The sequence below is a fragment of the Larimichthys crocea genome, chromosome XV, assembly GCF_000972845.2.
Source record: "Larimichthys crocea isolate SSNF chromosome XV, L_crocea_2.0, whole genome shotgun sequence".
NCBI classification, from domain to species: Eukaryota; Metazoa; Chordata; class Actinopteri; family Sciaenidae; genus Larimichthys; species Larimichthys crocea.
The window spans coordinates 968,662-985,355 of record NC_040025.1 but is presented as its reverse complement, the minus strand read 5'-3'; the positions used below and the strand labels follow the sequence as shown (position 1 = coordinate 985,355).

The 16,694-nt window shown below is 40.0% G+C and overlaps 1 protein-coding gene across 3 annotated transcripts in view; it reads right to left on the bottom strand.

The window, feature by feature from the left end:
- The window catches only part of nphp4 (nephronophthisis 4), a 149,906-nt gene that overhangs the window by 34,882 nt on the left and 98,330 nt on the right, over nt 1-16,694 (bottom strand). For all 3 annotated transcript variants that reach the window (XM_027288781.1, XM_027288783.1, XM_027288782.1), the window contains exons 13-17: nt 14,863-15,020; nt 12,385-12,576; nt 8,878-9,065; nt 2,298-2,458; nt 1,180-1,363 (exon numbers count right to left, since the gene is read on the bottom strand). In XM_027288781.1, the coding sequence (XP_027144582.1) occupies nt 1,180-1,363; nt 2,298-2,458; nt 8,878-9,065; nt 12,385-12,576; nt 14,863-15,020 (883 nt within the window). The remainder of the gene's footprint in view (nt 1-1,179; nt 1,364-2,297; nt 2,459-8,877; nt 9,066-12,384; nt 12,577-14,862; nt 15,021-16,694) is intronic.

Here is a 16,694-nt window from a genome sequence, read left to right as displayed (position 1 = left end):
GTGTGAAAGGTGGCGACAGATGGAAGCAGAAACAAAGAAAAGTGCTTGCGAGACCTCCCTCCCCAAATTGATTCTGACTGTCGGCCAGGGTGCCTGATGGATATCTGAGCCTTGATTGGAATTTACATGCCAGACACAACCCTCCTCCTTCCATCCTCAGCACACCCAATAACCCACTGCGCTCTCAACCTGCTTTGAGTGATAAGTGCTGGCATATTTAGCCCCAACAATGGCACTCTGCAGAGTTTCTGAGGCCCGGAGAATGATGCATTGTTTATGAGCGGGAGTATCGTTTCAACAGTTGATTAATGGTGAGCAAGCTATCGTCACCTGCCATCTCACTGCGGGGGCATGCCAGGCCCAAATTGGATGAGTGCAAGGGAAGAGGAAAGGTGCGCCGTTTCTAGACGGAGTGGAACTATCACATCAAGATATTTCGTTTTGCCACAGTGCTTACTTTGTAAGCTTGCACACCTCGAAAAAATGAGGACTTTCAACAGCAGCAGCGGTGGCAGCCCTAGGGATTCACTGTCATTTCCCAACTCTACATATCAATATTAGTAAACAGACAACATTACTTCATAATCGAAAGCTCCAAATGGAATATGACCTGAATATGAAATACTCCTGTAAATATTTTTGAGGTAGAACGAGATTTGAGGTGATATTGAAACTGGATTTTCCTTTGAAAGCTAAGACAAATATACGTTTTTTATTTGCTGGCTTTCCTCACTTTTACTCTCATGTATTGGTAATGCAACTACCCAGCTACTCACAACAGCCTTCATCTGATGTATTCAGCCCTGTTCTGTGTCCCAACAGAGTAGTATTAGGCAGTATTAGATTTCGTCTATTTGCTAAGTTTTACTATGGCAGTAACAGCAACACATTGTGAGACAGCAATCGGGCTGGTCATTTGAATTCTTACCAAAGGCTTTATTCAGTAGCCCATGCAAGTGCATGCACCATGCAGCACCTTATGCTTAGTCATCATTAAGTCTCTAGTACCTTGATACAATACTAGAGTTTCACATACAGTGTATCTATTAACAATCACGACTCATATAGTTAGCACAAGCAGCATGTTTTTACTAATAGTCTGTGGACCATGAGTCATTTTGTCACACAGACCTAAGTAGCTTGTTTGATTTCAACAGTTCAAAAAAACATCTAACTTACCTATGTTGCCTGTGCGTAGGTGTAGCCGGCCCCTGACAATGGTGTGGACCGTCATGGGGCTGAAGCCTGACTGTGGGACCAAATCTGTACTTGCCAGCAGGGTGTCATCTCCCACATAATCCGTGGTCAGGACCTCTACCTCATGGAGGGCCTGCACTGCTGATTTACCCTGACGCAGCATATACTGTGGATGCAAAATAGAGTGCAAGAAAGGAAAATGAGATGTATTTAGTCACAATTATGCATAAAACACGACTGTATTGATCAAGACATGGGAGGGCTTTAGGAAGACGGACTAGCAGGGAAATTAAAGAACATACGCTAGGAATGTTTGTGAGTTTGAGTTATTGCTAAATGAACAGGGTCATGTTCAAAACAACTCTACTGAGTTGTAAACTACTCCTTAATTAGACCTCATTAAATGCTTTACAAATTTCAAGTTGCAAAACAAATCAATTCCACATCAAGGCTGGCAAAAGAGTTTTGTCCAATCAATAGACAGCTGAGTTGAAAAGAAGAAAATTAAAAATCTTTTAATTTGTGCTCTGTTTTTCTAAAAAAGAAAACTTACTCTGGTCAAATCATTGAGTAATAGGGATCAACCCTAAATTGCTCTTAGGATGCTCCTGACAGACTGACTTACAAATGTGAAAAATGTAAAAAATATTTGTTTACACACTTTTCATGTCATCAAACAAATTACTCAAAAAATAACAACGATAAAACAGCCACAATGGTTGCATAGCTCACAGAATGAGATCATTTGTACAGGGTCTGGTTCCAGTTGGCATATATTATGACATATCTGTTTTGTGTTTAAAAAAAAAAAAAAACCTGGTTAATATAGAAGGAAATGTTTTCGCATTTGACATTCTATTATCAGTAGCAGTTCTCTCTGCAACGCCTGGTTCACTCTATTAAATGTGTTAAAACAATCTTTAAACGCTGCATGAATCCATGACAGATGCACCGTATTGTGATAAGTGTGTCATGAGTTGACAATGCATGTGTTTTTTTTTTTTGTCTGTCTTTTTTCTTTTTTCAGTGCTTAACTCTGAAAAATTCTTGTAAAGAAGAGGTGAGAAAAATTAGTTTTGTGTTCTAATATCAGCTTCTACCTTGAGCTCGATAGCAGTAGAACCTATGAGGAGCAATGAGTCGCTGTCCCATATGTCGATGTGCATGGTGTGGAGGGCCAGGTAGCGCAGGAACCAGCGTTTCTCTCCTGGCTTCAGGAAACCATCATCTACCCTGAACTGCACCTGCAGGCCTGGAGAGCCTGGACAAAAAGAGAGGAGACTTCAGCATGGAGGGAAAAACACACATGCACAGAATGTTCATATTTCATCCTGCATGTCTGGTTGGTTTAGCGGATCAAATGAATGTGGTGCTGTGGTAACTGATGCCTGCTTCCTCCAACTGGAGAAAAAAAAAGAACCACTCAGAGATTGATTTAAAATGGCAACAAAAAATGTCACGTGGTATGGAATGTCAAATGGTGACAAGCATGGACGAGAAAAATGCATTGCAATGTATTGGTTATTCAAAGAGTCGACTTACAGAAATAACAGCTCTTATATTGGCATATTTCTTCTAGTGCTGTATTAAGATTATTTAGAGCAACAATCTCACAGCCCAGGCTTGGATGTAAAGCCAACATATAAGTTGATTAAGTGATTACTTAATTGACAGAAAAATAAATCACAACAATTTTGATATCTAATGAATCCAAACAGACCCCATTCTAGCTTGTCGACTGCTTTTCCTGTATTCAACATTTATTGACAAGTATCAGAGTGTGAGTTTACAAATCAACTGATTTATCAAAGGATCAGCAGATCAATCAATAATGAAAATAATCATTGCGTTGTTTTCAGGGTTATCTGAGCTCAGGGCCTGGAAGTAAGTGTCACAAACTGCGGGTGTGGAATCTGAAAGAAATGTGTGTACAATAGGATTTGTGTTTTTTGGAGCTTGATCCATACCAGAGAATAAAATTCAGAATGTTGTCATTTTTGTGGAAGTAACATAATAAATCACCCGTAGTAACTGAATCATTGCAGTATGATATGCTGCAATGATTCAATTGCAAGTTGAGAGTCAACACCGAAAAAGTACTGAGTCTCAAAATCTGAACCAGTGTATTTATGTCTCCTCTGACAACAGAACACCTGGAGAAGTCATCTATCTGATCATTATTTTAGCCTTTCCTTCCATCCAGATGGGTTTAAATTTAGAGCTAGACCCATAATATCCTGTAACCAGCTGTCAACCTTGTGGGGAGATATGAACTGGTGCAGCAGCCATCTACTGGGAGTCATTAGGTCTGATGATTGCACTGCATGTGAGTACAATAACCTGGGAGTATAAGGCCATTCCACAAAATAAGAAGCACCCTAGGGTTCCCATAATTCAAGATGCTAATGGCGCCTAAAACACTATAAACCTCAAGAGTGATTTTATGAACAGCGGGATAAAATCATGGCTTCTTCAGAACATCACCAATCAACACTTTTGGACCTAAGGACTGGATTTTTCACAAATGTATCACTCAGAAGGAAAAGATTTTTTTGTCCACTCCTGCAAGGACAGATGCAGTTGTAACTATGCCAACCAATTCACTTTGGTGAAATCAATTCAGATTAAAAGCCCAGATTCATTTTGAGAACATAAAATGACTGCCCCGTGATTCTCTGATGATGACAACTTTGTGATGTATCAGCTTCAAATCTGACTCATCCTCCGCGCAGATCAAATGAAACTGGCCCCATCAATGATACAACTCAGCTGGTGAGTGGGTACCATGTACAGTCAGCTGCAGCCCCAACCCAACATGCAGCAGTGTGTTAATGCTACCACGTGTGTCTGTGTATGCGTGTGTTAAGGTTGTGAGTGTGGGTCCGTGTGCCGACTTGACTCCCAGAATTCTCTCAGCCTCCCGTTAACTCCATATCAAAGCCCCCACGCTGTCTTTATTTCCATAAGTTGAACGTGCAGAGTAGCAGCTGGCTGGATAGAAGCGAGTAATGAGGACCTTTGGTGACAGCCCTGCTGTGTTAAAGAGACCGAAAAGCCCCTCTGACTCTCTCCACACATGAACCGATAAGAAAACTGGTGTTCAGACAGGTACTGTTGTCTGCTTCTGTGAGACGCAGTTGGAAGCATATACTGTAATAATGTTCTGTTTTCTGCTTATCAGGGTAGAAGAACCACGGAAACTGAATTTAGACCAAGAGAAGGCACCAACGCTCTGCAGTGGAAGGGAAAATAAAATTCATCTGGGTGGATTGCAGCTACTTAAAGCCAGTTGAGGTAGGATACAGTGAAGGTTTCACAGACTGCTGAGTAAAATCCACCCACACTGGAATGGATTTTCTGATCAGATATCTGTGATGAGAAGAAAAGAAAAAAGAAAGAACAAAAACAAACTGACAAAGGAAACCTCTGTTTTATCTAAAGAAGTGACAGCAGTGACAACGATAGAAGATTCTTACAGAAAGGCCATTACAGACTTGTTTGACATTATTCGTGAAAAACATTTAAAACAAAAAAAAAAGACATACAAAGACCAAAGCAGTCTTAATATTTCTGTGCCGCTTAAGAACTACTTTTCTTTTAAACTAACCTACGCAGACACCTTCACCTCCCCCTTTTCCTCCCCTCTCACCAACCACCCGCCAACTCTCCCCACTTGGACCATTAATTCTCCCAGCATGCTGTGGGCTTGTGTGCAGTGGACGGGTGGCAATGAGAGCACAGAGGGAGAGCGGGAAAGAGGGAGAATGTGCTGTGTGCGTTTGTGCTCACAAGCGGGGAAGAGCTGACAGATTTGGCCCAAGGGTTGTACAGGGTTGTTTGCGTGTGTGCAGCTAGGTCTGCAGACGAGGAGCAGCTCCCAGCACCAGCAGCATCCCCCCCTCCCCCCAACCCCTCCAACCTGGATGGCCTGGTCTCCTGTATACACACCAGGCAGGCAGGCAGCTGAAAATCCTGCTAGGGATCAACAACTCTCAACAACACTGTGATGGCTGCAGGCAAAGAAAACAGTGAGGATGCACAGATGTACAGATGTAGAGACTGATGCAAAACAGTACATAACTGTAGACTAAGGCTACACTTAGCAATATATCCTCAGGAAGTCACTGAGGATTTTCTCACTGCATAATCAGGGATATGATGCACTTTATTCAAGTTGATATTTATTTTGAAATTAGTCACCATACTGATGGTATTCTACATGTACACCTAAAAGTTATAATCCATGACATTTTTAGATGCACACATTTACATCACCCAAAGCAAGCTGCCGACACATTTTGGAAAGACTGTCCTTCCAAGAAAACAACATCAGTCGTTTCAGCAAATGCCCAACAACAACATATATCTATGTTTATGCTCAAACGGCAAAGACCTCAAGTAACCACAGGAATTATGACTTGTGTCTGTAAGGAGCAAAGGAGGAAGTAAGGTTATGTTGTTTTAGAGCTACAAAGTCTGCAGAGGTTAGGTAGGTCAACAACACATCAAGCTTTGTCATGAGAGACCTGGAGATTTGCAACAAACAGTGTTTTAATGTTAATTTAATAAACATGATAAAGTCATAATGTCAATCAAGCAGTCTGTACACGCCCACACAGTCCTGAGAAGAGTTCTAATCAACGGCAGCGTGGGTGGACTCTAGCTGCGTAGGGCAAACACAGCTCATCCCTGACAAACAATTGCTAAAAATAACAGTTCGATATTGATCTGTTGTTGCCATTAAGCTACTGATAACCTCCAGTGTGTCCCATTGCTTCCTTTCAAATACATTTCTCATGTTGCAACCTCATTTTTTCTTTGCTCCCTGGTGTATTCTTTTAATTGGTACTACCTTCATTTGAACAATTTGAATTGCTCCCACATAATTGTACACATTTTGCACCTCTTGCCAATCAGTTGTTGAGACAGAACATTTTACTTTAACCCGCATGGGGTAAACAGCAGGATGCCAAACTGTCTCACTTCTGCTTTAGTAAGTGCTGGGCGCCACAGTGGGAAAGACAGAGTTAGGAAGTGAGTGAACTAATTGTCTTCTGGTCTATTATAAAAAAGTATCGTAAAATGACTGAGAGAAACCTTTTGTCTTTGATGGGGCATAAAAATTATGGAAGTTGGAAAGGCATCAAATATTGTAGGAATTCACCAAAAGAGGCTGGTTGTCATGATAGTTGAAGTGAGACATGCAACCATCAAAATAAATATGATAGACTACAGTATGTGGTTGAAGCTCATTGGGTTGGAAAGGACAGTGCAATGGAGGACAAACCAGAGGAAAACACTACAAAGAAACTAAACATGACTGCTCATTTTATATTTTAAGACCACACTGAATACCAATAGTTTATCTCAAAAATAAAACATGGAGAGAGTAGCAGATAGTACAGCCGAAGGGTATGAAGACTCACAAACCACTGAAGACAAAAATCAATCAACTCAATGCTAGACTGGTTAAAGAAGAACAGCACTAGCCTGTTAGATCACACACCTTCACAACGGAGCAAAGCAACAGAAAAGCTTTAAATTTGTCACAGAAGAGCTTAAAAATTAATCATACACAAAATGTTAATGAAATTTCACTGCTCTTGAATTATGAATGGTCACTTTACTGTTGTCAAGGTTTAGCTTGTCGCTACAACTATTATTATACGATTATTGCTATAAAGAAAGATTCCATTCTAGACAGACTAGATCTCAAACATTTGTTGTCTTGCACATACAGTAGCGATTTGTTACATTGCTAAAATAAAAGGTATTGATTAGTGCAGCTTTAAAAGCAAGACAATATAACCTTCACTGAACAGCAATTACTGTGGCCACAAGTGACAATTAGGATAATGGCACATTGAATGTTCCTTAACGTCCAAAGATTGCCTTGAGTCACTTGCTTCATTGACGCTATTATTAGGTGACCTGACTGAAACCGAGTGTAATGAGACCAAACGCATCTCCTGGTGAGGAACAATGTGTTTTTCTCCTGTTTATTTGTGTGATAAAACTATTTAAAAGTTGAACTGTGACATACATAAAGGTGACAGCAATTAAATAAGAGTCTTAGTGTAGTGTCACTTATGCAGCAATATCTATCTAAAGCCAGTAGTTATAAAGGAAGGCTGTAGTGACAAAACCCCTGAGTGAGCCGATTTAAGCTAAGCTGCATTTTATTGCTCATGACTTGGTGTTACTGGTAAGTTTTGTGGAAAAACACTTTAAATGATGTCTTTAATAAGAGAAAATCTTCTAAAGTGTTGTCCCGGGTGTTGGCTGCATAAATATGAGAAGCAAAATAAAGTTTACTTTCAGTTTTCATTAATTTTCTCCCTCTTGCGCTATCCATTTAAGTTATACTTCTCTGGTTATACAACTTTTATTGAAATTCATCAATAACATCAAACTTCTCCCCAATAAAATCAGACACAGATAATCTCCAGTTGTTCCTGTTTAATGTTTACTCAAGCTGTTTTTGCAATTTGATATATTGAATTGATTAATCTTTTGGGGGGCAATTAGAACACAAATGATCATTTGATCATTTTCAAATGTTTGCAAACCTTCCTTATATCTGCTTGAAATGATATTGCAATAAAAGCTTTTAGTGTCCTCTTAACAGCTTAACTTTAAGTTTGGAATTTCATAACAAACTATAATAGCGTATCATTTGTACTTTTTTGGTGTTTCAGCGAGACAAATGAGTCCAATTTTGATAACAAATTAGCTGCTTGAACACTAAGAGAAGCTGTAAACAAACTGACTGTTAAATCATAACCGTAGCGCTTAATCCTTCAAAGAAGAAATGGGAGCTTTCATAGGTCAGCAGTTATGAGTAAATAGGTGGAAAGGCTCCCAGTCTTAGAATATATAGAACAATCTGTCTGAATGTAGGAGGACTTTATGAAAGTGCACACAGGAGGATATAGACTGAAAGAAATGCAGAGACAGACAGAGAGGTATTGACGGAGTTAGACCAGAATGTCTGGGGAATGGAGAATATGGGTAGGCGTTGGAAAGAAGGGTGGGGTGAGGGTGGGTGGTGGGATTGTTTGTGTGTTCAATATCACGCTCTGTCAGAAGCTGTAATATCTCTTCCATTTCATTAGTTGCTACATGAATAGACTTGACATCAATCAGCACCCGTTCTGCTGATTGAAAGAGAAGTGCCACGGCACCAGAGAACATCATGGAGCATCATGGAACGAGCTTGCTGTTTGTAGACACTGATTGTACGATGTAAACCTGGGGAGCAGTGAAATAAATCACAGCCAAGCTTATATCTAGAATCTGTAACAGATATATGACTCTATTGCTCAATCAATGGCAGGGACTTACATTTGTGGCCATACAATGCATTTATATAGATAAATGCATTTTCCCATGTTCCAACATGGATATACATAAAAAAGCATGGATTTGTCTGTTCATGTTCCCAACCACGTACTGATAACAAACCTTGACATGTGTTGCTGTGATAGATTAGTTATCTATTAGGTTGTTTCACACCTCAGTTTCATGCCATGCTAAAACAAATACAAGTCAAAGGATGTCAGAAGGGTGAGAAAGAAAAAAAAAAGGTCCACTTCAATTCTTTGAAAAGCTCAAAGTGCATCCAAACTGTTGCAGTGAGGAAATGAACAGCATTATTTCTTTGCAGACGTGGATCCTTACCAGAGTTGACAGTGCCGTCTTTGTTGATGGAGGCCAGGACACAGGGAAGTGGATCGCTCGCTTTGTGTTGAACCTTGTCACTGGTCAGCAGTTTGAGCTGCTGTGATGTGACTGGTGGAAAACGATAGAACTGGAAGGTGAAGTAGATGTTGTCAGGCCAATTAGGACCAACACCCGCCGTCGGTATTCTGTCAAAAGATGGAGGTGGATGTTTGATTAGAAAGCAAATAAGCGCAATATTTTAAAGTATCACTGCAATGCTGCATGTAAATAAATGAGAAAGTAATTGATTTATTAACCTAGATTTTTATCAATTAAATAATAACTGATATTTTTATAACGAAATCGATGTGGAAAGAAGAGTAGTATGCATATCCAAAAATGAATGATTGAAAATGTCATTAACAACCTCAGAGAGTAAATCACATTTAATCTGATGATTTATCTTGGACAATTCCAGGAACGAAAAAAAAAAAAAAAAATTCCAATCTGCATGTCTTGCAGGTCTTACCAGAGCTGGTAATTCAGCTTTACAGCTACTTAAAAGTGAAAACCCAATAATTTAAAATGAGGATTGGAACTTAAGGGGGTAAATCACATCGTAAAGTGTCTATAAATTGGACTTCTGATTGAGTAGGTACCAACTCAGCACTAGACCTTTGATCTATAATAAGTGGATAACTTGGCTTATTCTTAAAAACTAAATCGAACGAAATCCTGTTCATATATATATAATATATATATATATATATATTATCTATATATCTATATATATAATATATATATCTATATATATATATTAATATATATATCTTAGTGAAATAAGTGTGCAAATCATAATATCTTAATACAAAGGGAATGTTTGTATGTATTTTTTGTTTACTAGGACTCCAATGGAGAAGAGTATTTGTGACTAAGAGAACCTCCTGGTGTTGTGTATCCCTTTTCACACAAACACCACCCTCTGAGTGTGATTTCTCACACACACACGCACACACGCACACACGCACACACGCACACACACACACACACACACACACACAGATCTAAACACACAAACTGCTGATGGCCTACAAAAAGTCCCCCGGTGAGCCTGCAAACACAAGATATAGCACCAAACACATTAAATAATGAGCAAGTTTTCCGAATGAGCTTCTTTATGTTTCCATCTGATAAACAGATTAGCGATCAATCGAGTATTCAATAATGAGGAAAAAAGAAAAGGCATTTGAAAACAAGCTGCCGGGAGACATTCCCCACGTACCCATGACCACGAACAATTCCGTCAGAGCAGGAGATTTTCAAAGTGGAATCTAATAAGAGCAGTGTGTGACCTCCCAGTCAATCACACGCTCTGATATTCCACTGTTAAAGATGCTGCTGTGCCCCGTCTTCACAGAGGAGCTGCCATTAATATTCATTCTGTAAACAGACAGTATTGATAATTATGGTGCCTGGGTGAGAGGTAGAAATTACATTGCCATTCACTATTGCCTCAGTGCTACTGCTGCTGCTGCCTAAAACCCATGCTATACCTGTTTATCATAATTATGAGGTTACCCCTGACCCCACTTTGAAGTCATAGAAATATCCAATGTATGCTCAAGTATGTGGTTTCAGGTTGCACCTCAGATAGACTTAGGGTGACGTTGGAAAAACAAAACAAAAGAATCAAAAAGCTCTCATGCCTTCACAACACCCAAATGAAAGTAAAAATCCAAAATCTCTGATATTAAAATTTTGCTTTGTTTCACCAACTGATAATATGATAGAGCTGTGATCTTACAATCGAACTAGGCTTTCACTAGCAAACTTCCTTCCAACTCGCCTGCAGAAAGGAAGTGATTTAATTACCAGCCTGCGTAGAATAAACAATGTGCTGAGGAAACTAGAGGAAGAAAACATGTAATTACTGACCAACCTAGGTGGGGAAAAATTGATGTCTTGGCACTATGTGTGCACACACAACTACAGTAGTATAGTAGGTTAAAGTGGAACCAGGAAGTTAGTCTGTGGACTTTGATGGAGGTTTAGATCTGCAATACTTTTACTGAAGTTGTTTGGCTAACCTGTGTGTTTTCCTTCTGACTTCTGTTTGTTAACGTCATTAACTGTTAACCTGTAAGAGCCTCAAATTTTAGCAAGATATCACAGTGCTGGCAAACAAGTTGAGTTCAGTATAGTGTTCATGTGGCTGCAATTTAGGCAGCAAATTTAAACTTCTGTGTGTCTGATTTATGTTTGTCATTAACTGAAAAAAAAATGTAAATGTTACAATTATAGTAGCTGACATAACTGATTGACCAAACAAGTAATTTCCACATGTCACCTTGGGTTCCGGGGAATTGTGGGAAGCATTTTTCACTAATATCTGACATTTCAAAGACAAAACTCACTCATAAAAAATTCAACACATTAATAATAATTCAAAAAAATGCGGCCCTAATCATTTCTTAAATGTCTTTCAGACTGTAACAAGACGTCAGGTGCTTGCAGCTTAGCGATGCTTAATGACTGGAGCAATCACCGGACACACCACAGACAGACAAAGCAGTCACGGCACAGTAAACAACATTAGATTATCTGGGCTGACCTTATAGCAAAAACTGTGTTTGTTGAAAACTTTGAAGAAACTTAAAAAAAAAAAAAACTACATCACAAGATTACATGGAATCATATGGAATATACCAAATATAAAATAAAGTCAGTGTTTTGAGTCTTCTATAATTTCTTTGTCTCTGAAGTCTGAAGCTCCCTGAGGTGAATCTACATGAAGTTAATGGCATCTATTACCACACAGGAAGTGCCTAAAGTTTTTGATCTAATTATATTAATTCCAAATGACAACAAAGCAGATCCATCAATTCACACACAGCAATGACAACAGCCTTATGTCTCTTAACAGCATGAAATTACAGTGCATTGGTACACCAAAGTCATGGCAGCATGTCTGAGTCTATGACGAACAAGACATGTGTGTTGGGTTTATCAAACTGCTGACAGTGCTGATGACACGATAGAAGGACACAAAGAGTGAAGTGTTTTGTACCATCCTTCAGCAGCCTTTCTCCACTGTCAGCCCCTGAGAGAGGGGACGCTGGCTCCAGGGTTTTCGTGATGGGCCGCTGACAGAGGCGCTATTCAACCCGCGCTGACGGGAAATGTGTTTATGTGTTTTTCTGCAATTTGTGAGTGTATGTCTGCGTGCTGTGTGTGGGTATGCACTTGATGTGTGTAGAGGCTTTATGACTGCATGGTTTAAGTGCATTGGAGTTTTGGCTGCAGTTCAATACAAGAAATAAGAGAAAACTCAAGGCAGGCGGGGCTCAATGTACAGTAATTCCAGTAAAGTTCAACGACAACAGCATTTCTGGAAACACAAATAATTATGATACGTAAGGAAAAATCTATGCTGCTCTTTAACACAACAAATACACTGGGCAGTACATGAGCTCAGATGAGTCAATAGTACTGCAGCCTCTGGTGATCTGCCACAGCAGGCCTTACCTGGTAAATGCCAGAAACTGGAACACCAGCAGGTTGCCGTGTAGAAGGTCAGTCTCTTCACGCTGGGGGTCAAAGGGCACAGGCTCTGTGGGGTCCAGGACCTCCGCCACCTGTCCACTGTGGTCCACAATGTCAGGGAAGCCAGCTGAGTAGAGGTGGGCCAATGAACTCCTGGAGCTGACTGAGCAGGAGCTAGAGGAAAAGGGTTAAATTAGAGGAAGGTTCCAGAATCGTGAGGGCACATGAATCACTCGGCAAGCTAAAAAGACTTCAGCGAATGTGGTTGCCGATGCTTTACGAGCAGCAGGAGGTCATTTGTTAAGTCTTTGACGCGCCGGGGCTCACTTGGGTGATTTGTGGTTGTAAATGAGGCAGAAAATTTTGGGGGATCTGAGCAGAATAATGTGCTTTTTTATTGCTTCAGACCCAACTCAGCTCTTGGACCGGTTCCATCCTGGCCCAAGATGTTTATCTTCTGGGAGATAACTTCAATTTACTCACTTCTTCCTGTTTAGCTGAACTTGAATTTCAATACCTGGCTGGACTTAACTCAAAGAAACAATGATTAGACAGTGTGAGGATTTTTGCGATATCTGTCAAGCAGCAGCACCATGAGAATGCTTACAGGGGAGAGAGAACACGTGCCAAAGCACTCCCTGGAGAATTTCAAGCATAATTGGCAGTTATCTCTAATCATGGTGCCCACCTGTTTTTCCACAACTGTGGTAACATTTATAACTTATACTTTCAACGCTGACAACAAACTCTCTGGGTATGACAAACACGGTGCACAGATGGCTGGCTAAAGTGCACACAGGAAAATGAACGATAATGTTTGGGCTTATCATAACAGTAACACTGCCTGTGTCCAGTCGGTAAACATTTGAGCCCACAGCACACAACACATCTGTGAAAGAATGAAGCTTTAATCAAACTAATTAAGGCAACAGTGAAGAAGTTAGTCAATTGGGTTTTCTCTGCGGCTCTGTCAATTTCATGCTTTCCCCTCTTCCCCCATAGCTCACAGTTATATCTTAATTTAGCCCTGGTGGATTAATATTCAAGTCATCATTTTTATTTCAAAAAGGGGTTTAATCAGATATGCACAGCAACTTCAATTTAACTTCTTTTGACTTCATTGTTCTTCTCAAAGAAGTGGGTCACTCCACACTGAAAACAGTCAAAAAGATGTTTTGGCTCCGAGTGAAGAGGAAGAGATGTTTCAGCCCACTGAACTGAACAACATCGTGTCTGGATCCAAACTCTGGGATTGGAAAACGGTTTCGATGCCAGCTGCTTATTTACAGACTCTCTGCACTAACGCAACGCCTTGTTTCTGAGTTACTGTGCCCATTATTTGCAGGATGCACTTTCTCATTCGGTGTCCCACCTCAACAGACCTGGCTGCCATTATGAAAACCTCTCCAAATTCTATTATTAACCACAAAGTAAACTGTGGGCTCATTTCATTGCATTCTGTAACTCTAAAATCCACTTCAAAACCTCTTCATCACAGCCAGGTTTTAATAATGAACTTTCACACTAACAACAACAATGAGGCCATTACACAAAGTGGAATATAAAGGCTGACACAACGATTTCTTTAAATTGGCTCTGAGCCGAGTTCTCCCATACAACATGGCTACACTACCCCATGAACACATGCTGCCAATTAGTGAGCCAATCGATATCCCTCTGTAGACAGCAAGACTAGAGATAATGAAGGACTGTACTAGTGTTTACACCGAGATAAAACTGTGGCATGTTAAGAGGATGTTTAAAGTGGTTTCGTTCAATACTGTAACCTATCAAACATCAGTAACACTTGTGTCACCCTCCTGGTGTTATAATGAAGTCGGTTAGCCACACCATGAACTGCAGTTAGGTGCTGATCACAGAAAAAACAACCAGGGAAAAAAAGTAAAGCTCCATATGTATTAATCTGGAGAGGCCAGGTGGCCAAATCATATGAGTTTCATATATCTTGAACGCAGCAGAACGCCCTTTTTACAATGAAGTGCTAACCACCAGTTAAATTCCACACAAGTCAGTATGCAGCCACACATCATGGGTCTCAATATACTGGTCAGTGCTTACCATTTCACAGATAACAGCTGGCATCTTTATTGTAATTCATGCTATACAGCTGAAACCAACACCAACATAAATGAAGTAGTATAGCCAGGGCAGAGAGGTCCTAGCTACTGGATTTTAGACTGACAGTTTATGTAAATCATTAATCTTAAATGGGTAATGATGCAAAGAGGAGGGCATGAAAAAGGATGTCACAAAATAACATACTTAATATTGTGTCTGAAATCACACATTTCAGATAGATAGTATTGTATTCTGATTGTATTTGTTCACTGCAGCTTCAACAAAAACAGTCATGGATACTTTTTGCAGAGTAAAAACCATTTGACTTTCTAAAGCAGAGCAGAATGCACATGCCTGAAACAATCAATAGAGGGGTCTCACCTAGGCACATTCATCCCCAGGGTGATGACAGGGGCGTGGACAGGGGTGAAGGGCAGCTCCTGAAGTGGGTCTCCTTCGTCCAGACCTGAAGGTGACACGCCTCCCTCCCGCTGAAGGTCCATTTCCAGGTGGGCAATGTTGCTGACACGTGAGCAGGCCTAGACCAAAGGGGGATGATGGAGATACAGGAAATGCAGAATTGAAAATGATTTTAAACAGAACTCATGATGGACAGTTTACACTTAAAGTGTCTAAAGAAGCCAGGAAGGCTCAAGTAAAGGTGCTACCCAAAAGTGTGGGCAACCGCAAGTGCAAGGAGGCAGAAAGGGCGTCATTATTATAACTTGAAGCTCGATGCATGGGAATTACATTGAAATTAAAATTGTGTTATAGGGGTTTATAAAACAACAACATGGCAGTAAGAGGGAAAGGTAGTGGTAGAGCTGTCTGAACTGAAACTGGAAATAGCCTCATACGCCGGCTGCTCCAAAGTCACACTTACAGTATAATTACACATATTCAATACACAGTGACCACATATATAGAAGAGATTACCCTGTTCTTTGTTTACTTGGCAGCTGTGAATCTTTGCAATAATTTGGAATGCCCATTTGTAAGTTATAAAACATTAAACAGCCTTGTCTATCATACAACACACAAACCCAAGTTTAGTCACGAATACTGTCCCCTGAGTGCTCTGCTTGGCATGAGTCAGTGTTTAAAGTGGCAGGAAGCAACTACCTGGATTATAACTTCCTCGGAATAACAACTGTAAATGACATATTTGGTAGCAACAGATAAGCAGGATGACGTGTGAACTTCAGAAGCTCTGCTATTCTTATTTCAAAGTGTGGAAAACCAGGAGACGTCTATGGCAGAAGGTGTAACTTCGTCTTAGCAATCACTCCCTACGAGCTGCCTTGCCAATTATAAAAACACGACTTACAGTATGTTGTTCTGAATTGTGAGATTTCTTCCTTGTTGTTACATTTCTTTTGTGCTGAACTGTTTATACATTGGATTTTATCTACTTTTGTGTCCCTTGTTATCTGCGAAGACCTCTATGACACACCTGTTCAGTAAAAAATGCTATAAATAAACTTGACGTGAGGACAATACATCACCGGGAGAAAGTGGTAAGTTGTGCCAATGCAATTTCTCAAGCCATCGAAGGGCAGAATATCTGGGATAGATTGTAAAAAGATGAATCAGCATGGATAGTATACATATATATTATATATTGTAGGAAGAAAATGTATAGGTATGCAAGTCTCTATCTAACACTGAATTCAATGCAGCAAACTTTTAAAACACCAGTCAATCGCTCTCACTCAACATCGACCTAAAATCCAAACCAGGCTTTTACATACAGGAGGGGCTAAATGCTCATACCAGTATTAATTTACTAATGTTGTCCTATGGTGTTTGTTAGCAAATCCCATGAAAAGACTAATACCAACAATGTGTTAAACCATCTCTCTCAGTATTTTTCCACTCCACTTCCACTGCCTGTGGCCCCAACCCCATTAGTTCCCTTTGAAGATGTGAATCTTTAAAAGTGGGTCAGAAATACCTAGTTTAATTTCTAAAAGAGGCTCAGTTATTTTCACCTATTGAATTAATACACATTTGGTACACAAGTTGTATTCATGGCAGCAAGGCGGTGTATGTAAGACTGACTAAAAATAAACTACATTGCCCATGTTCATTGTAATAAAGGAATGTGCTAGATAGTGCAAGAGTGTGGTTCCCTGAAAATAGCTTTTGGAGAACAATAATCATTTGTGACACAGAGGAATAAGATATATCAGGCTTTGGATACACAGACAACA